Source organism: Triticum aestivum, chromosome 5B (genome assembly GCF_018294505.1).
Source record: "Triticum aestivum cultivar Chinese Spring chromosome 5B, IWGSC CS RefSeq v2.1, whole genome shotgun sequence".
Classification (NCBI taxonomy): Eukaryota; Viridiplantae; Streptophyta; class Magnoliopsida; order Poales; family Poaceae; genus Triticum; species Triticum aestivum.
In genome coordinates this window covers 378,655,032-378,677,889 of record NC_057807.1, presented here as the reverse complement: position 1 = coordinate 378,677,889, position 22,858 = coordinate 378,655,032, and the positions used below count along the sequence as shown (strand labels likewise).

The following is a 22,858-nucleotide window of genomic DNA, read 5'->3' as shown; positions in this document are numbered from 1 at the left end:
ATAAATTTTGTAACAACAATCACCTAACAGTCTTTATCAAAAAATGATACAGAGGTTCACATAAACAAAATATGCGTGATGCTTATAGTTTTCTCAAGGAAAATTAAAAAGCAAAAATATTAGCTATATTGTTAGATAACTAAAACAGGACACAGAATTATGTAAGTGAAGAAGATTATTAACATTAGAATTTAGATACACAAATTATTCAATCTAAAACTGCAGCACCTATGCCCAATTTGATTAAGCTTTTATAATTTTATCCGGAGGTGCATGTGATCCAAAGTCCAAGAACCCTTTATGACGCCATTGACAAGATCAGACAAATGTCAAAATTTAAGTTTTACTGGGAATAACTTGGAATTAAAGACGAAGAGCTTGTGGTGTGAACCCGATAAGATCGTTGAAAAAAGGATTCACTGGGGTCCCGTGAGTAAATATTCTTTATTTGACTGGAAGTAATTGCTATATTAGTAGAGTCCACTATCTACTTAATATTCAGCCCAGTACTCCCATTCCATTTAAGTGGATGTATTCAATTTACGCAGTATAGCCTCCTTTTATGTATTGTTTGCAAATAGTAATTGGCGGTGTCAATAATATGTACACTCTGGATCCGCATGCAGTTTATCTTCTCAGCCTACTTTTCAATAGATCAAGTCAGCATCTAAGATAGTCTATGAGCTACTCCTCCCGTCCCCAAATAGATGACGTACAAATTGAGTCATAAAGCCAATGCTTTCTAAGTCTGACCAAGTATGTATATACAAAAATATGAAGATAAACGAAACCAAATAAATGTCAATATATCCCCATTAGATATATTTTCATAATGTATTTATTCAATATTGTAGTTGTTGCTATTTTCTTCTACATATCTGGCCAAACTTACAAATAATTGACTTTTTGACCGAATTTATACACCATGTACTCCCTCCGTTCCAAATTACTTGTCTTGGATTTGTCTAGATACGGATGTATCTAGCATTAAAATGAGTCTAGATACATCTGTATCTACTATCTAGACAAATCCAAGACAAGTAATTCGGAACGGAGGGAGTATTTGGGACAGAGGGAGTAATACACATCGTCATCTAATTACAGCAAGGCATTGAAATATAACCTAAAGATACCTTACCTACCACTCTCTAGTCTCTATGCCTCCATGCCCAAAGTAGAGCTCCCGGGAGAGGAGAAAAATGGCTGCACGGCTCTTTCTGGCCCTTCTTTTATCATTCTCCTTCCAGCTTTGCTCTTGTGCTCCCCCATGGCAGATCATGACCACTGGCTCATACATGACTCCAGAAGATCATGAGAGAATCTTTCTCATCTCACCAGATACCACCTTCTCTTGCGGCTTCCATCGAGTTGGAACAAATGCTTTCACCTTCTCCATCTGGTACACCGCCGTGAAAACGGTTGTCTGGACGGCAAATCCCTACTCCATGGTGAATGGCTACTATTCCCCAGTGAACATTTACGGCTCCAGGATATCTCTGAAACACAATGGAAACCTGGTCCTGACAGATAACAATGGCTCAATGGTATGGGAAAGCAAGACATCTTCAGGCAAGCACACAATTGTTTCCCTCCTCAACACTGGCAACCTTGTTATCAGTGATTCTGGTAATAATACTGTATGGCAGAGCTTTCACTCACCAACAGACACCTTGCTCCCTTGGCAAAACTTGACGAAAGACACAAGGTTAGTCTCTGGTTACCATCACCTCTATTTTGACAACGACAATGTCTTGCGCCTATTATATGATGGCCCAGAGATTACAAGCATCTACTGGCCAAGTCCAGATTACAATGCACTGAAAAATGGACGCAATAGATATAACAGCACCAGGGTAGCATTTCTTGATGACAAGGGTAATTTTGTGTCAAGTGATGGGTTTAAAATAGAGGCTTCAGATTCAGGTGCTGGGATCAAGAGGAGGATCACAATTGATCACGATGGCAATTTCAGAATGTACAGCTTGGATGTGTCAACAGGGAATTGGGTGGTCACAGGGCAGGCAGTAATACAGATGTGCTATGTGCATGGATTATGTGGTAAGAATGGGCTTTGTGACTACTCAGGGGGCCTTAAATGTAGATGCCCTCCAGAACATGTGATGGTTGATCCAACAGATTGGAACAGGGGATGCAAACCAGCATTCACAATTGGCAGCAATCAACCACATGAGGATTTCACATTTGTTAAGCAACCTCGTGCAGACTTCTATGGCTTTGATCTGAGCTCTAATCAATCCATCTCATTTAAAGCATGTAGGGACATTTGCCTGAACAGCAGCTCATGTATATCTTTCACATACAAGGGTGGGGATGGTTGGTGTTACACTAAAGACATACTCTACAACGGTCAGGTGTACCCATATTTCCCAGGAGACAACTACATGAAAGTACCAAAGAGTTTCAACGGTTCAGCATCCTCAATCTCCAAACAAGAAAGCCTAACCTGCAGACCCAATGGTTCGGAGATTATGCTAGGATCAGCAAATATGTATGGAATGAAGAAGGACAGCATAAAGTGGATATACTTATATGTCTTTATTGCAATATTGGGAGCTCTAGAGTTGTTTGTCATTGTGACAGGATGGTGCCTTTTTTTCAGACAGAGTAGCATGCCCAAATCAATGGAGGATGGATACAAGATGATAAGAAACCAGTTCAGGCGGTTTACATACAGAGAATTGAGTGAAGCAACTGACAAATTCAAAGAAGAGATTGGGAGAGGGGGTGCTGGAATTGTTTATAGAGGAGTACTTGAAGATAAGAAAATAGTGGCAGTAAAGAAACTCACAAATGTTCAACATGGAGAAGAGGAATTCTGGGCGGAAGTGACTCTAATTGGAAGGATCAATCACATAAATTTGGTCAGGATGATGGGATTTTGCTCTGAAGGGGAAAGCAGGTTATTGGTATATGAGTATGTGGAGAATGAGTCACTGGACAAGTACCTCTTTGGTGAGAGAAGTACTGAAAGTCTGCTCGGTTGGAGCCAAAGGTACAAGATCGCCTTGGGCACAGCAAGGGGTCTTGCTTATCTTCATCATGAATGCCTTGAATGGATTGTCCATTGTGATGTGAAGCCAGAAAACATACTCCTAAGTCGAGATTTCAATGCCAAAATAGCGGACTTCGGACTAGCCAAGCTTGCAAAGCGAGATAGCGCTAACTTCAATTTCACCCAAATGAGAGGCACGATGGGCTACATGGCACCAGAATGGGCACTGAATATGCCGATCAATGCGAAGGTCGATGTTTACAGCTATGGAGTTGTGCTTCTGGAAATTGTGACTGGAACTAGGGTTTCAAGTGGCATAATTGCCAACGAAAGACAAATGGGGTTTCCAGACTTTATCCAGGAGGCCAAACAGATTCTGGCTACCGAGAATATTAATGATCTAGTGGATGCAAAATTGAAGGGGCATTTCGATCTAGAGCAGGCTACTGCAATGGTGAGAATAGCTGTTTCATGCCTTGGAGACAGAAGCAAGAGGCCGACAATGGACGAAGTTCTGAAGTCTCTTATGTCATATGATGATGAAGACTACCATCCTGCCTATTCATATTGATATGAGCTGATGCAAAGATTTGGGCTATCCGCCCTGTGTGTCAACTCTGTTGATGTTACAAGCCAATAGGCATAAGTAGATAAGATACAAAAAAATGTTGTGTGCGTTTGCAAGAAGCTATTGTAAAGTGTAGCAGTTTTTTGTGTTTCAAATGCAACAAATAAACAGTACTCCCTCCGTTTCAAAATAAGTGTTGTAGTTTTAGTTCAAGGAGTGAGTGTGATGGACTAATATTTTCTTACATAAAGGCATCAAGTGTTCTCATAACAGCAATGCTTTCTTTTTATCAATAAATTTGGTCAACTAGAGAGAAGGGGGCACTCAGTACATCTATGTTTCGCTTATCACACACAAATTTGGTGTTTACTGTTTAGCTGGAATGATTTAACGATTCAGATTAAAAGTTGGTCACCCATTAGTCTGTACAAACGATTATCCAAACCAAATGTGTTGACAACCCATTGCTATAGTTTGAATCAACATCTGCTTCGTTCCAGCATTTGGTTCATTTCATGAGGAAACAGATAAAACAATCGCCGTCAAGGCAGACAAAACAGACATGACTTTGTCAAAGGCGGAAGCACACCGCAAAGCTAAAGCTAGTACATCACGGGAAGCAGGAAGTATTCTGCAGGAAGTTCAGGATTTAGTGGGGATTTTCTCTAGTTTCCATTTGAGCTTTATTGAGGGATGCAATGTCAGGACCAGAGTCCCTCTGTACTGAATTTAAGCACGAACTAGCAGGTTTCAGACAAGAATTTGGGCGAATTTAACTAGGGTTTTCATTGCAAGAGGAAGGGAAAGTAGTAGCATGCCACCGGCGGCTAGGGTTTACACCCAATAATTCTATTACATGCCCGAATGGAAGGGAAAGCTGGCTTATATAGCCATTACAGTAGCTGTAAAGCAGAAAAGCAGAAAAGTGCAAGCACATGGCTTGTCGGACGGTGAACAGCTTCTCCCGCGTCTTCTAAGCCGTTGGATGGTTGATCGACGGAGGAGAGAAACCCACTTAAGTGAACCGTTAGCTTGGCCCTGAGACCGTAGGATCTGAGATGGACGGCTGTCAATGCAACTGACACTCAGGAACAGGGGATCTTAAGAACTGAGCCTAACAATACCCCCCGATTAAGCTGGAGCTTGTCCTCAAGCTCTGAATGCAGGAAAAGCTTTCTGGATAAAGGCTGAATCCTCCCAAGTTGCTTCCTTTGGTGGCAGATTTGCCCATTTCACCAACCATCTGACTACTGGAATGCTTATATTGCCTTGCTTCCTTGGAATTAGCTTCCTCTCCAGAATAGTTTCAGGTTCAATTTTGATTGTCCCATCAAGACCAACCAGGGGAAGTTTGGAAGAGGGCACCATGTGACGCCCCCGATTCAATCGTACACTAATCATGCACGCAAATGTGTACGATCAAGATCAGGGACTCACGGGAAGATATCACAACACAATTCTAAAACATAAATAAGTCATACAAGCATCATAATACAAGCCAGGGGCCTCGAGGGCTCGAATACAAGTGCTCGATCATAGACGAGTCAGCGGAAGCAACAATATCTGAGTATAGACATAAGTTAAACAAGTTTGCCTTAAGAAGGCTAGCACAAACTGGGATACAGATCGAAAGAGGCGCAGGCCTCCTGCCTGGGATCCTCCTAACTACTCCTAGTCGTCGTCAGTGGGCTGCACGTAGTAGTAGGCACCTCCGGTGTAGTAGGGGTCGTCGTCGACGGTGGCGTCTGGCTCCTGGACTCCAGCATCTGGTTGCGACAACCAGAAAGAAATGAAAGGGGGGAAAAGGGGGGAGAAAGCAACCGTGAGTACTCATCCAAAGTACTGCAAGAAAGGAACTACACTACATATGCATGGGTATATGTGTAAGGAGGCCATATCAGTGGACTGAACTGCAGAATGCCAGAATAAGAGGGGGATAGCTAGTCCTATCGAAGACTACGCTTCTGGCAGCCTCCGTCTTGCCGCATGTAGAAGAGAGTAGATTGAAGTCCTCCAAGTAGCATCTCCAAGTAGCAACTCCAAGTAGCATCTCCAGTAGCATCGCATAGCATAATCCTACCCGGCGATCCTCCCCTCGTCGCCCTGTGGAAAAGCGATCACCGGGTTGTCTGTGGAACTTGGAAGGGTGTGTTTTATTAAGTATCCGGTTCTAGTTGTCATAAGGTCAAGGTACAACTCCAAGTCGTCCTGTTACCAAAGATCACGGCTATTCGAATAGATTAACTTCCCTGCAGGGGTGCACCACATAACCCAACACGCTTGATCCCATTTGGCCGGACACACTTTCCTGGGTCATGCCCGGCCTCAGAAGATCAACACGTCGCAGCCCCACCTAGGCACAACAGAGAGGTCAGCACGCCGGTCTAAACCTATGCGCGCAGGGGTCTGGGCCCATCGCCCATTGCACACCTGCACGTTGCGAGGGCGGCTGAAAGCAGACCTAGCCTCTCTTATACAAGAGTAGGCGTTCCAGTCCAATCCGGCGCGCGCCGCTCCGTCGCTGACGTCAAGAAGGATTCGGCTGATACCACGACGCCGGGATACCCATAACTACTTCCGCGTAGATGGTTAGTGCGTATAGACCAAATGGCCAGACTCAGATCAAATACCAAGATCTCGTTAAGCGTGTTAAGTATCCGCGAACGCCGACCAGGTCTAGGCCCACCTCTCTCCTAGGCGGTCTCAACCTGCCCTGTCGCTCCGCCACAAAGTAACAGTCGGGGGCCGTCGGGAACCCAGGCCCACCTCTACCGGGATGGAGCCACCTGTCCTTTCAGCCCCCTCATCATAATCACTTGCGGGTACTCATCGAGCTGACCCGACTTTAGTCTCCATCTGTATAGTATGTATGTATATATAGTATATACCCGTGATCACCTCCCGAGTGATCACGGCCCAATAGTATAGCAAGGCAGACTGACAAGAATGTAGGGCCAATGATGATAAACTAGCATCCTACACTAAGTATTTAGGATTGTAGGTAAGGTATCAACAGATGTAGCAACAATGTCAGGCTATGCAACATAATAGGAGTAACCGAACAGTAACATGCTACACTACTCTAATGCAAGCAGTATAGAGAAGAATAGGCGATATCTGGTGATCAAGGGGGGGGGCTTGCCTGGTTACTCTGGCAAGAGAGAGGGGTCGTCAACTCCGTAGTCGAACTGAGGCATCAGCATCGTCACGGGGTCTACCGAAGAGAAGAGGGGGGAGAAACAGTAAATACATAGAAAGCAAGTGCATAATAGGATAACAGGCAGAGATAGACGTGTTCTAATGCGGTATGAGGTGATACCGGTGAAGGGGGAAAGCATCCGGGAAGTATTCCCGGGGTTCCGTGTTTTCGGGCAGAGGAGCCGGAGGGGGAAAGTTGCGAGTTCGATAGGTTAGGGGGGTGTGGCGGACAAACGGGTTGCGTATCCAGAATCGTCTCGTCATTCTGAACAACTTTCATGTAGAAAGTATTTTCATCCGAGTTATGAATTATTTTATATGATTTTCTAAAGGTTTAATCATTTTCTGATCTTAATTATTTATTTAATTTAATTCGAAATTGGATTTATGACATCAGCATGATGTCATGCTGACATCAGCAGTCAACAGGGGTTGACCGGTCAACCTGACAGGTGGGTCCCACCTATTAGGGACTGTTTAGCTAATTAACAGTACTTAATTAGGTTAACTAGTTATTAGGTTAATTAATTTTAATTAGTTAATTTAAACAGAATTAGTTAAGTTAATTATTTAGATAATTAATTGATATTTTTATTTTTATTTATTATTTTTAATTCTTTTTTTATTCAAAACGTTCTGGGCGTGGGCCCCGTTGTCAGTGGCCCAGAGGGCTTAGCGGGCACCCGGCAGTGCGGTTACGGGCGTGTGGTCGCAGGGGCGCTGGCGCCCAGCCCGAACGGGCACCGATGCGGGAGCGAGCACCGTCAGCGGGCGCTGGGCGGCAGAGGAGCAGCGAGGCGCCGACGGCCTCCGCGACGACAAGGGAAGGGGTCTGCGGGCGCGGAGGGGCGCCGATGCAGCGCGGGCGCACGGACGCCGGAGATGGCAGCGTCTAGGCCGCGCGGGGTAGTGAGCAGGGGCGGGCGAGGCGTATGCAGGTGGCCGTGGATGCAAGGTGCGGGCGGCGGTGGCGCGGTGACCGTTGGACGACGGGCACGACCAGACAGCGCGGCATGGCTAGGGCGCGACCCGACCGCGGTGAGCGCGAGGCCGGAGCATGCGAGGCGTGGTCGCGGGGCGAGGGAGAGAGGAGGATCGGGGTCCTCACCGGGATTCGTAGGGACAGGGCAGCGGGGGTCGGGGTGGTCGACGGGGACGACGACGGAGAGGAAGCTGGCCGGTGGGGAGGAGGACAGGGACGACGATCCGGCGAGGCGATGAGGGGCTCCAGCGGCGAGGTCCTCGGGCGATGGGCGACGCGGTCGGGAGCGACGCGTCCAGATCTGGGTAAGGGGCGGTGAGGGTTGGTGGAGCCGATGAGGAGCCGAGGATGGAGCGGCGATGGTGCGGGTGATGGGGTTCCCCAGGCGGCGTCGCGGTCGAACACCACCCCGATCCAGATGGGATCGAGAGGTGGTGGGGAAGAGGGGGGAGGCGATGTGGGGAGAGTGGGGGGTGGACCGGCTAGGGTTTCAGGGTAGTGGGTGTATAGGCGCAGCTGGTGGGATGGCCTAGTGGCCTGCTGGGCCGTGGCCCAGTGGGCCAGGGGGTTTGTTTGTTTTGTTTTGTTTTTTATAACTTCGTTTTATTTCCTTTCTTTTTTACTTATTTTTTCCTATTTTATTTTTAGTTACATTTTATTTTAGCTTTAGTACAAATTATCACTAACACCTAAATTGGTACCTTTAAATAAACTACTGCCACATCAATTCTTATCCCAACTAAACTAGTTTAATATTTTATAAAATTCAAGAGGCATTTATTTTATTATTTAACTCACAGTTTTAATTATTTTGAACACTTAAACATTTTATTAAATTTAGGTTTCTCCACCATAATTACCTATGCATTAGTTTGATCACTCCGAACATTTTAGTATTAATATTTGAAAACTTTTATTGGTTGGTTGTTTTTTTTGAATTTGAATTTGAATCGGTTTCGATCTATCGCGAGGTTAGCATTAGTAACCGAGGTGACGTGGCATCGTTAACGTGGGATTACTGTAGCATGATTATCCAGGCGTCACAATTCTCCTCCACTACAAGAAATCTCGTCCCGAGATTTAAGAGGGGAGTAAGGGGAAAGTTCTGGTTACGCAATTCTAACGGGTGTCCTCGGTCTTGGTTGCTCTTCTCGAAGAGGTGGATCCATTACGTTGAAGTCTCCATTTCTATGCTCCAGGTCATCATGATGGAGCCGTCATCCTTTCTTCGGGATCTCCATCGTCCTACGAACGCGACCAAGGGGAAAAACTCCTGAAGAACGCATCTCCACAAAGTTGGGCATCTGACGGTGAACTCAATGGGAAATACACAAGGTACCCCACGAGTTGTATTTTAGTGAATTCGTTGAGTGCAATATACGATGGTACCAAAGTTTCAGACGGGTTGGCAATCATTCGATGACTAGACAGAAGCTGGAATGTGGGCTTGAACAACGAGAATAACATGGTGTTTGATTCCAGGATGAATAATGGTATAGCATTCAGCTCGTGAATCACATACGAGGCCAGGTGCACAGGATACATTAGAATTCGTGTTGTAAAGAAGAGTCAAGTTTCGATCCAGTGGACCTATGGGTTATGGGCCCACCATGTGGGTTGAAAGTAGGAAGGGTGGTGACATCTTGCACAACCGTGACAGGGAGGCATGTCAATGAATAGCTTGTCAGCTATGCTGGGAACAATGTCGGTACCAAGGACGGGGAACAAAGAGAGCAATTTTCCTACTTGTTGAACGAGGCGAACCAATTGGCAAAGTTATCACCCATCGGTGGTTACCAAAATGTCATCAACAATAGTAACAGGGTCTTACAGACAGAGTGGTACAACAAGGTGCCTACCTAAGCAGGGAATTATCTCTGCTCAGTTAAGTCAGATTCAGGAAGGGTTAACAAAAGAATGCGAAGGAAAATGCGATTATCAGACTAAACAGAACAATGGAAAGGAAAATTGTGTTTACACACAATTATTAGGAGTATATCCTTCCCATGTACAAACAGAACATGGCATCAGGGTAGGAGAGCAAGTACCCAACCATTCAGATAAGAGGCAAGTATTAATCAAGATGTTACCCATACAACGGTGTTTGGATAACTGACCAAGAAACATTTAGCATCGCGCCTTCAATGTTCTTGTTGATGAGCGGGGTATCATAGTCATGCTTCGAGGTAGCAATGACGTGGTGTTTCAATCAAGGGCCGGACTTTGGATACACAAATGATCCATCAGGAGCAACTTATAAAATAAGTCTTATAGTTTCCTCCAAGAAGAATGGTTATGCTTGCAAAAGAAATTATAATGATAGGTCCTCCAGCCAGGGGTGCTAGGCATGACATCATATTACCGGGTCATCAAGGGACCAACAACATAACTCCTGGAAAGTTGTCCCAACCATCATATCTGACTGAGATTCAGATCCGATTGGTGTCAGGATACCTCTGACTTAGGATGCCAGAGAAGAAAAGGTGCAACACAAATTGATGAGATGACAATGTAAGATTCTCAAGAAATGAACTATGGGAGCGAGTCCAAAACAAGAGTTCATCATTAAACCAAGGAGAGGATGGGGAGGTGGCTGACGGTCTCAGCGACACTTCATCGAGATTTCCAACAATATGGATTTCCACAATTATGTGAACATGGGGATAACATTTGTCATATCAAATGATATAATGAGGTATGCTCGAGGAAAACATACACAATTAAACATTGGTTGAAAGGTGCGCCCGAAATATGGGTCGGGTTTGCACGACCAATGTCAGAATGGTGATTCAATAATCAATAGTCCAAGAACGAACGGCCGACCATTAACTTCAAAGCAATAGGGTTGCTAGAAGGGCAGAATTCAAACAACACCGTTCACTTGTTGGTACACCGGTTGGAATGAACACAAGGACCAAGAAAGAATGGTGAGGGTGAGAAGTATCACCATACCAAGAATTCTTAAGAGGTGGTGAATTTCTCACGACATTCTTGACATAGAAGATGGTAATACTTCAAGGTAGAACATAACATAAGTCGGTTAACAAGGAACTCAAGGTATAGCCACAACACAAACAAGTTTGTGTTGGAAAGAAGGCAAGGAAGTAGTAGATGACACACAATTCATCGAGGGGCAAGGATGGTAATTCTTATCATGAATTTGATTGTTATTCTGGAATAGCTCAGAAAGTTGATAATGATCACGACACATTTGTCGAGAGATTACCTGAAGATGTAATCGATCCGCGATCACATCAAGTCAAAAGAATGATGAAGCAAGAGGTTATTGGAACCATGGGTACGACACAAACTTGGAACCAAGCTTGTTGTCTGAGGTGGAATGATAAGACAAGGAAATCAACGTAAGCTTAGCTCAGTGTCGAAAATTATGCTCTGGGAAGAGGACCAGGTAGCACAGTTAAAATCGGCACGACAAGGATATAGCCAAACAGGCTAGGAATGACGTGATGGAATTCAAACTCGTAAGTAATGAAGGTTACCAAGAGTTGCTTAATCGCGATGCGGACTCGTGTCAGTTATCGGTGTCTTTGAGTGTTAAATAACTCAGAGCCCGTGAAAAATTGGAATCAATGAGAATGTAGTACTTGATGAAGAACTCATAAGAAGTTATGCAGTTCCGTGATAATCTTGAGATACCTGGGGGTAACACTCGAGGACAATCCAAAGTAGAGCTTGGACTGGGGTATTGTTATAAAGAAGATAAGTGCTTAAACATGCACGAGAAATGGTATTTAAAAGAGATCATGGTCGGAACCACGATTGCAAAAGGCCAGATCCCAGATATAAGATGTACTTATACCAAGGGAATAATTAATTTTAAGAGAAGCTTTAATGATAAGATCTACATCGTGTCCATGGGCATGAACACAAAGTTCAAGGTCCACTCCCACTTCCATAATGCATAACCTTCCATTCACTTCTCATTCTCAAAGAAGTTGTATGGTACAAAATTATCTGCTAAACACTAGAAAGGTTGACTTGTCAAAACCTTCCGGTTCATACGGTTTTTAATGAAGGTATAGGTTCAACCCATAGGGGCTTCTTAGAAACATATACCACAAGTTTTAAGAGTAAATAACACAAGCTCGAAAGTAGAGCAAGGTTGAGAAAGTAGATGATACAATTTACCAAAGGCATTATGTATCCAAGGGAAGGCTCGCAAGGTTATTGAATATGAAGGAAAATGTCGGATAAAATCCATTAAAGGATTTGTCGGTCCATAACAGAGCTGATGTGAGCATCGACACACAATCAGAGGAAGTAACAATGCAAGAAATTGGATTATAGAAACAACTGAATAACTTAGAGCTCAATTGCTAAGGGATTACGATTTACAAAGCGAAGGATCAGAAGCAGACGCTCTGATCAAGGATGGGTAAATTCAATAGACTTAGGGGCACAATCGACGACAATTTAATTGGCGAGAACCAGTTCATGATTAAAACAACGTCCGAGCCGGAAGGATGAATTCTAGGTTCTGTTTGAGGATTGCGAGCATTCGCAACTAATCGAAACAACAGACTCAAAATGACAATGACAATGGATGTCAACAAGATTACTAGACTTATGGGATTAACCATAATGCAAGCAATCAAGAATTTCAAGAGCAACAGGATGCTCAGGATTTTCGGAAGATCGAATGGTATTTCGAGGATTGGTGACATACATGAATCAACTGGGGATGAGTGGATACTCGGTAAGTGCGAGAAATTATCCATAGGGGTATTCATGTAACAAAGAACTGCAAGGCAATAGTCACAAAGTATTCTCGGAACACTAGATAGAATTTCGAGGTATCTTGTAATAACAAGATCGACTGGGTATAAAGTAAGAATGACGGGTGTAAGTATTTATCCATAGGGATATTGCAATGGTAGGGAATTGCAAAAGCAACGGGCACAAGGTCTCGAGAGAATATCGAAAGGTATCTTCGGAATCCTTCGGTGCACAAGTTAATCATCTGGACTGAAGAGGCTCTCCGGGAGAAAGTATTATCGAGAACCTAGAGTCAGAGTTAGTAAAAATCGTTTAACCCGAATAGAAGAGAGATCAGATTCCCAGAGTACAGATCGAGGAGTAAAAGATCCTAATACCACCCAAATGGCGACGTGAGCCCATGGGCCGCACAGTCATGTTAGTAAAATAGTTTTCATCGTCTAGACTCAACTTCGGCCAAGGAGTTGGAAAGAGGGATTCCTACAGGCAGTCTGGCTATGATACCAACTTGTGACGCCCCCAATTCAATCGTACACTAATCATGCACGCAAATGTGTACGATCAAAATCAGGGACTCACAGGAAGATATCACAACACAACTCTAAAACATAAATAAGTCATACAAGCATCATAATACAAGCCAGGGGCCTCGAGGGCTTGAATACAAGTGCTCGATCATAGACGAGTCAGCGGAAGCAACAATATCTGAGTACAGACATAAGTTAAACAAGTTTGCCTTAAGAAGGCTAGCACAAACTGGGATACAGATCGAAAGAGGCGCAGGCCTCCTGCCTGGGATCCTCCTAACTACTCCTAGTCATCGTCAGTGGGCTGCACGTAGTAGTAGGCACCTCCGGTGTAGTAGGGGTCGTCGTCGACGGTGGCGTCTGGCTCCTGGACTCCAGCATCTAGTTGCGACAACCAGAAAGAAAGGAAAGGGGGAAAAAGGGGGGAGAAAGCAACCGTGAGTACTCATCCAAAGTACTACAAGAAAGGAACTACACTACATATGCATGGGTATATGTGTAAGGAGGCCATATCAGTGGACTAAACTGCAGAATGCCAGAATAAGAGAGGGATAGCTAGTCCTAACGAAGACTACGCTTCTGGCAGCCTCCGTCTTGCCGCATGTAGAAGAGAGTAGATTGAAGTCCTCTAAGTAGCATCTCCAAGTAGCAACTCCAAGTAGCATCTCCAGTAGCATCGCATAGCATAATCCTACCCGGCGATCCTCCCCTCGTCGCCCTGTGGAAAAGCGATCACCGGGTTGTCTGTGGACTTGGAAGGGTGTGTTTTATTAAGTATCCGGTTCTAGTTGTCATAAGGTCAAGGTACAACTCCAAGTCGTCCTGTTACCGAAGATCATGGCTATTCGAATAGATTAACTTCCCTGCAGGGGTGCACCACATAACCCAACACGCTTGATCCTATTTGGCCGGACACACTTTCCCAACAGAGAGGTCAGCACGCCGGTCTAAACCTATGCGCACAGGGGTCTGGGCCCATCGCCCATTGCACACCTGCACGTTGAGAGGGCGGCCGAAAGCAGACCTAGCCTCTCTTATACAAGAGTAGGCGTTCCAGTCCAATCCGGCGCGCGCCGCTCCGTCGCTGACGTCAAGAAGGATTCGGCTGATACCACGACGCCGGGATACCCATAACTACTCCCGCGTAGATGGTTAGTGCGTATAGACCAAATGGCCAGACTCAGATCAAATACCAAGATCTCGTTAAGCGTGTTAAGTATCCGCGAACGCCGACCAGGTCTAGGCCCACCTCTCTCCTAGGCGGTCTCAACCTGCCCTGTCGCTCCGCCACAAAGTAACAGTCGGGGGCCGTCGGGAACCCAGGCCCACCTCTACCGGGATGGAACCACCTGTCCTTTCAGCCCCCTCATCATAATCACTTGCGGGTACTCATCGAGCTGACCCGACTTTATTCTCCATCTGTATAGTATGTATGTATATATAGTATATACCCGTGATTACCTCCCGAGTGATCACGGCCCAATAGTATAGCAAGGCAGACTGACATTCTTAGGGCCAATGATGATAAACTAGCATCCTACACTAAGTATTTAGGATTGCAGGTAAGGTATCAACAGATGTAGCAACAATGTCAGGCTATGCAACAGAATAGGAGTAACCAAACAGTAACATGCTACACTACTCTAATGCAAGCAGTATAGAGAAGAATAGGCGATATCTGGTGATCAAGGGGGGGGCTTGCCTGGTTACTCTGGCAAGAGAGAGGGGTCGTCAACTCCGTAGTCGAACTGAGGCATCAGCATCGTCACGGGGTCTACCGAAGAGAAGAGGGGGGAGAAACAGTAAATACATAGCAAGCAAGTGCATAATAGGATAACAGGCAGAGCTAGACGTGTTCTAATGCGGTATGAGGTGATACCGGTGAAGGGGGGAAGCATCTGGGAAGTATTCCCGGGGTTCCGTGTTTTCGGGCAGAGGAGCCGGAGGGGGAAAGTTGCGAGTTCGATAGGTTAGGGGGGTGTGGCGGACGAACGGGTTGCGTATCCGGAATCGTCTCGTCGTTCTGAGCAACTTTCATGTAGAAAGTATTTTCATCCGAGTTACGGATTATTTTATATGATTTTCTAAAGGTTTAATCATTTTCTGATCTTAATTATTTATTTAATTTAATTCGAAATTGGATTTATGACATCAGCATGATGTCATGCTGACATCAGCAGTCAACAGGGGTTGACCGGTCAACCTGGCAGGTGGGTCCCACCTGTTAGGGACTGTTTAGCTAATTAATAGTACTTAATTAGGTTAACTAGTTATTAGGTTAATTAATTTTAATTAGTTAATTTAAACAGAATTAGTTAAGTTAATTATTTAGATAATTAATTGATATTTTTATTTTAATTTATTATTTTTAATTTTTTTTATTCAAAACGTTCTGGGGCGTGGGCCCCGTTGTCAGTGGCCTAGAGGGCTTAGCGGGCACCCGACAGTGCGGTTACAGGCGTGTGGTCGCAGGGGCGCTGGCGCCCAGCCCGAACGGGCACCGATGCGGGAGCGAGCACCGTCAGCGGGCGCTGGGCGGCAGAGGAGCAGCGAGGCGCCGACGGCCTCCGCGACGACAAGGGAAGGGGTCTGCGGGCGCGGAGGGGCGCCGATGCAGCGCGGGCGCACGGACGCTGGAGATGGCAGCGTCGAGGCCACGCGGGGTAGTGAGCAGGGGCGGGCGAGGCATATGCAGGTGGCCGTGGATGCAAGGTGCGAGCGGCGGTGGCGCGGTGACCGTTGGACGACGGGCACGACCAGACAGCACGACATGGCCAGGGCGCGACCCGACCGCGGTGAGCGCGAGGCCGGAGCACGTGAGGCGTGGTCGCGGGGCGATGGAGAGAGGAGGATCGGGGTCCTCATCGGGATTCGTAGGGACAGGGCAGCGGGGGTCGGGGTGGTCAACGGGGACGACGACGGAGAGGAAGCAGGCCGGTGGGGAGGAGGACGGGGACGACGATCCGGCGAGGCGGTGAGGGGCTCCGGCGGCGAGGTCCTCGGGCGATGGGCGACGCGGTCGGGAGCGACGCGTCCAGATCTTGGTAAGGGGCGGTGAGGGTTGGTGGAGCCGATGAGGAGCCGAGGGTGGAGCGGCGATGGTGCGGGTGATGGGGTTCCCCAGGCGGCGTCGCGGTCGAACACCACCCCGATCCAGATGGGATCGAGAGGTGGTGGGGAAGAGGGGGGAGGCGATGTGGGGAGAGTGGGGGGTGGACCGGCTAGGGTTTCAGGGTAGTGGGTGTATAGGCGCAGCTGGTGGGCTGGCCTGGTGGCCTGCTGGGCCGTGGCCCAGTGGTCCAGGGGGTTTGTTTGTTTTGTTTTGTTTTTTATAACTTCGTTTTATTTCCTTTCTTTTTTACTTATTCTATCCTATTTTATTTTTAGTTACATTTTATTTTAGCTTTAGTAAAAATTATCACTAACACCTAAATTGGTACCTTTAAATAAACTACTGCCACATCAATTCTTATCCCAACTAAACTAGTTTAATATTTTATAAAATTCAAGAGGCATTTATTTTATTATTTAACCCACAGTTTTAATTATTTTGAACACTTAAACATTTTATTAAATTTAGGTTTCTCCACCATAATTACCTATGCATTAGTTTGATCACTCCGAACATTTTAGTATTAATATTTGAAAACTTTTATTGTTTGATTGTTTTTTTGAATTTGAATTTGAATCGGTTTCGATCTATCGCGAGGTTAGCATTAGTAACCGAGGTGACGTGGCATCATTAACATGGGATTATTGTAGCATGATTATCCGGGCGTCACACACCACCTTGGGTCCAATATGCTTTTTAAGCTGACTGACATGGAATGTGTCATGCAACTGGCAATCTTCAGGCAAGAGCAACTTGTATGCATGATTTCCAATTTTACTCAGAATTTTGAATGGCCCATAAAACTTGGAGTGTAGCTTAATGTGCCTGTGCAGACTGAGAGAAGTATGTCTGTGAGGTTGCAGCTTAAGATACACCATTTCTCCCACCATCAACTCTCTTTCTTTTTTGTTCCTGTCAGCAAAGAATTTCATTCTTGCTTGTGCTTTCAAGAGATTTTGCTTGATCACTTCCACTGCTAGCTCTCTGTTCTGCAACAGATCCTCATTGTCCACACAAATAGTGTCAGGCAGAGCTGATTCAGCAACCATAGGAGGAGGAAAACCATAAAGAGCTTGTAAAGGTGTCATTTTCAGAGATGTATGGAAAGAGGTGTTATACCACCACTCAGCTAAGGCCACCCATCCATGCCATTTTCTTGGTTGTTGGAAGCACATACATCTTAAATAATTCTCCAAGCACTGATTCACTCTCTCTGTTTGCCCATCTGTTTGTGGATGATAACTAGTGCTCAGGTGCAATTTAATGTTCAGTGACTTGAACAGCTTCTGCCAAAGATTGTTAGTGAAGATTCTATCTCTGTCAGTCACAATAACTAGTGGCATGCCATGAAGTTTAAACACATTTTCAGAGAAGGCTCTTGCTACAGACTGGACTGTGATGGGATGCTTCATAGCAATGAAATGAGAGTATTTAGTGAACCTGTCAACCACCACTAGAATCAAGTTTTTGTTCTCTGAAATAGGCAAACCCTCTACAAAATCCATACTAATATGAGCCCATGCAAAATCAGGAACATGGAGTGGCTCTAACAGCCCAGGGTAAGGTGTATGTTCAGATTTGTTCAACTGGCAGACAGGGCGATTTTTCACAAATGTAATCACATCTTGCTTCATTCCTTGCCAATGAAATACTAGTTTTATTCTCTGATAAGTAGCTCTTTCACCAGAGTGTCCACCCAGCTCAGAGTTGTGAAATGTAGCTAGTATTTCCTGCCTCAGGTTAGTGCTTTTTCCCACTACCACCTTATTGTGAAACCTCAATATACCATTCTTAAAGGAATAAGCATTACCAGTGCTTTTATCCACAGAACACTCAGCAATTAGGTCCTTGATTTTGCCATCCTGCTGATAACTGCTCACTACTTCCTTAACCCAAGTAGGCAAGGCAGCAGTAGTGAATATTGCAGAAACTGCATGTTTTACTCTAGATAGTGCATCAGCAGCCCTGTTCTCTTTGCCCTTCTTGTACTCTATAGTAAAATTATATCAAAGTAACTTTAATAGCAGCTTGTGTTGGATACCCTCAGTAATTTTCTGCTCTTGGATGTACTTCAAGCTCTCCTGATCTGTTCTGATTATTAGAGAAGTAGTAGAGAAATAATGTTTCCATTTCTTCACAGCTTCAATAATAGCCATAGCATCTTTATCATAAGTACTTAGTGCAGCAGCTTTAGGGCCAATACTCTTACTGAAATAAGCAAGTGGCCTGCCCTCTTGCGTTAGTACAGCCCCCAAGCCATATCCACAAGCACCAGCTTCCAATATAAATGGCTTTTTGAAGTCTGGCAGGGCCAGGATAGGTGCATGAGTGAGTTTCTGTTTCAGAGCTTCAAATGCTTGTTGTTGCTCCTTTGCCCAAGCAAAAGAATCCTTCTTCAAGCAGTCAAAGAGAGGCCTGCAGATTATCCCATATCCCTGGATAAATCTTCTGTAATATCCACTTAAACCCAGAAAACTCCTCAATTCAGTGACAGTAGTAGGAGCAGGCCATGACTTGATAACCTCAATCTTTGTAGGGTCAGTAGAAACTCCCTCAGAGTTAATGACATGGCCCAAATACAAAATCTCCTTCTGACCAAAAGAACATTTTTCTAACTTGGCATATAACTTATTTGCTTGCAATATATCAAATACTTGCTTGAGATGCTTCAAATGTTCTTCCATGGAAAAACTGAACACTAGAATATCATCAAAGAATACCACTACAAACTTGAGAAGACCAAATAGGAGATTCATTAAAGCCTGGAATGAAGGAGGTCTATTAGTAAGTCCAAATGACATTACTAAATACTCAAATAATCCCATATGAGTTACAAATGCAGTTTTTGGAATATCCTCCTCAGCCATTCTGATCTGGTGATAGCCATTTCTCAAATCAATTTTTGAAAATACTTTTGCTCCTTTGAGTTGGTCCAACAGATCTTCTATAACTGGAATGGGATATTTGTTTTTGATTGTAATTGCATTTAACTTTCTATAGTCAGTACAGAGCCTCCATGACCCATCTTTTTTCTTAACTAACAGCACAGGGGAGGAGAATGGACTAGTGCTGGGCCTGATAATACCATTCTTCAGGAGTTCCAAGATAATCTTCTCCAGGATTTCTTTTTGATGCTGAGGAATTCTATATGGCCTTTGGTTAACCACTTTTGCTCCCTCTACCAAAGGAATTCTATGATCACAGGGCCTACTTGGTGGAAGTTCAGTAGGTTCCTGAAACAGCTTCTCATACTGATCCAACAGTGGTTTGAATGCAGCAGGAATTTCTTGAGCAGCTGCTACCATTTGAGGACCAAAAGTAGTAAACAAGAAGAATCCACACACAACTTGTTCCACTAATTTCTCAGTGTGGTCAGTTACTTCAGTAACAGTAGTAAGAGGTACAGTTTCATCCACAAAAGTGATAAAATGCCCTTCAGGAGCAGATATCTTCATTTCCATCTTAATGAAATCCATTTGTATGGGGCTATATTTCCTCAACCAATCTACTCCTAAGATGATGTCATAGCCTTTTAACTTGTATGGGGCCCTCTGAAGCTGTCAATAAATGAAATCCATTTGTACGGGGCCCTCTGAAGTTGTCAATAAATGCATGGCCTTGTATTGCATAGTGACAGTTCTTTGCTTGGAATTCACTCTAGAGGATCCCTCCACTAGCAACTACTACTTTAGTTTTTGGTGTAGGACTGGGAACAACATCCAACTTACTAGCCATCTGAGGAGATATAAAAGTAGTAGTACTGCCACTGTCCACCAGTGCAATTGCCAGAGTATTTCCCAATTTAACTGTCAGTATGAAAGTATTTTTAGTTGCTCCAATGCCCATGGCAGCATGCATTGATACTTTCAGTACTGTTTCCTCAGTTAGCTGCTCTGTATTGTCTAGCTCCTGATCATCATATTCTGCCACAAATATAGTTTCAGGAGTTCCATCTTCTTGAGCTTGTAGAGCTTGGATTTGAGCTTTCTGGTTCATTTTACACACTTGCCTATGACCAGGCACCCAAGGCTCTCTACACTTATAACACACCTGGTTCTGTTTGGCCTGCTGAATAACCACATTCCTGTTTTGTGGTGCAGTTGGAAGCAGTTGTTTGGGCTGTTCAAAAATGACTTGTCTTTTTGGTTGAGGAACATACTGCTTATTTGCACTGACTGAGAGGAAGGCTGAGATTTCTCCATTCTTCTGGCATACCACACGGCAGTTTGCAGATCTTTTGGTTTAAAACATTCCACTAAACTTCTGATGTAAGGGTTGAGGCCTGAGACAAAGCTGGAGACATAATAGTCATCAGGTATAGCAGGGTTTTCTCTCCTCATTCCATTGACCAATTGCTCAAATTGTTCCACATAAGCAGCCACTGTTGTTGCTTGATGTGCAGCATGAAAGTTACTGACCACATCACAAGCTGATTCCACAGAGAACCTATCAGATAGGTAAGAACAGAATTTATGCCATGGCACATTGGAGGGTGCATATCCAGTACCCCTCCACCACTGAATAGCAGGTCCTTTAAGATAAGAAATTGCCAGTTCTGTTCTATGTTCAATTGGAGTTCTTGCAGCAGCAAAATACTGTTCCAAATTCTGAATCCATGAATCAGGATATTGTCCTTCAAATTCTGATATGTTCAACTTAGCAGGCTTAACAGTCAGAACATTCCTTTTTCTGTAATAATTCTCAACTCCATCTTCTTCCTGTATTTCCTCCAACTGAACTACATTTCTCTGCACTGCCTGAAACTGTTCCTTGTCCTTACTCTGACCATAGTGTGGGTGCCTGTAGGGAACCTTAGGAGTCCCATCCATATTCAGTTCCTTACCAGCCTGATCACGCAGAACAGTTGTCCCAATTGGACAAGGGGCACCTTTGTCAGGCATTGCCACCGATGGTGGTGTAGGAGCTTGGAGCTGCTTGGGCCTACCCGGAGCTACCTGAGGTGAGTTAACTTGGTTGTCCTTAACTTGCACACTGCCTTGGCCTTCTTCAACCTGATCCTCCTGTGCTGGCTCGGGTTCTAACAACAGACGCCTGAAATTTTCCTGAATTTTCTCAAAGTTCTTTTGCATCGTTGCAAAATTTCTGTTTACCGATGCCTGAAACTGCTGGAACTCCTTGCGATCCTCTTCTCGCTCCCGCTGGAGCGTTTTGATGTCCATCTCAAGGGAATCCAGCTGCAATTCGGCCGTTGACCCTGAATCCACCGGGCCCGTCATCTTGAAATCGTCGGCAATCAACACCATAGAGGGTTGGGAGGGTGGGAGGACTGGTCACCGCCGCCTACGCCGCCGCCAGCGCCTGCCTCCGATGGTACACGAGCAGATCACAGGAGCTGGGATTTCACTACCCGAAAAGTGTTCCCTGGCAACCAGACTGTTCTTCTGCGTGTACCCGAACTCTGCCACTCCGGCCGCCACCAGATGCCGCCGCCGCCAGATCGGGGAGAGATGAGGGATTTTACAGCCGGAACCAACCTCTTCTACCCCCAATCAACCACGCCGCCGAGGAAGGACTGGCTCACGATACCAATTGTCAGGACCAGAGTCCCTCTGTACTGAATTTAAGCACGAACTAGCAGGTTTCAGACAAGAATTTGGGCGAATTTAACTAGGGTTTTCATTACAAGAGGAAGGGAAAGTAGTCACCGACGGCTAGGGTTTACACCCAATAATTCTATTACATGCCTCGAATGGAAGGGAAAGCTGGCTTATATAGCCATTACAGTAGCTGTAAAGCAGAAAAGCAGAAAAGTGCAAGCACATGGCTTGTCGGACGGTGAACAGCTTCTCCCGCGTCTTCTAAGCCGTTGGATGGTTGATCGACGGAGGAGAGAAACCCACTTAAGTGAACCGTTAGCTTGGCCCTGAGACCGTAGGATCTGAGATGGGCGGCTGTCAATGCAACAGACACTCAGGAACATGGGATCTTAAGAACTGAGCCTGACAGATGCAAAGGTTGCAGCCCATCTATGTGTAAAAAGGCTTAGGTGCTTATGGCTCAATTATATTCTTCCTTTCCTTGCTGATACTCTTCGGCAAGATTGTAATTCAGATGATTGATCAATAAAGCTCATTCAATCGCAAGACACACACAAAAAAGCTAAAGCTAGTACATTATGGGCAGTAGCTCACCTACTAGTTGTTGCCTGCCCCTCGTTGTCGTCGCGGCACTGGCCGTGGTCTACTCTGCCTCCTGGCCCTAGGGGCTAACCGGTGCTGGCCGGCCGCACCGACGAGCCGCCGCCCGCCGGAGATGTCCGCCCTGGCTCCCAAGCTTGCGCTTCCGATTGTCGTCGTCGCCTACCGGAATTGCAGGAGCCCGACGACCGGGGCTAGCGCCTTCCGCCACCTCTCCGTGGTGGCTTGGTCCGTGCCACTGCCGGCAGTCCGCAGTCGGTTGCCCGCCGCCGTCGTGTCGCTGTCTCGCTGTCGCGTAAGACCCGAGTGGCCGAGCGCCTAACCCTGTGGGCCTGTGGCCGAGCGAGCAGAAGCGCCACCACCGGCCTACTTCAACCCAATATGAACGTTTGGTTGCCCCACTGGCCCATTTAGGAACGGGGTCGTCTTTATTCTGTGCAGTTCTCACCCCTCAAATAAATATTCTGTGCAGTTCTCACAGAAAGTGCATGGATGAACCAGGTACATATGAACCCACTTAAAAAAGCACACATTTTCTTTTTTTTAGGGAAAAAGCACACATT

The 22,858-nt window shown here is 45.4% G+C and overlaps 1 protein-coding gene across 1 annotated transcript; it reads left to right on the top strand.

Annotated features, from left to right (window-relative positions):
• Positions 1–1,188: 1,188 nt before the first annotated feature.
• LOC123116161 (putative receptor protein kinase ZmPK1) lies at positions 1,189–3,752 on the top strand. Its single transcript, XM_044537160.1, has one exon. The coding sequence runs from the start codon at positions 1,200–1,202 to the stop codon at positions 3,582–3,584; it is 2,385 nt and encodes a 794-aa protein (XP_044393095.1). The 5' UTR covers positions 1,189–1,199; the 3' UTR covers positions 3,585–3,752.
• The last annotated feature ends 19,106 nt before the right edge of the window (positions 3,753–22,858 follow it).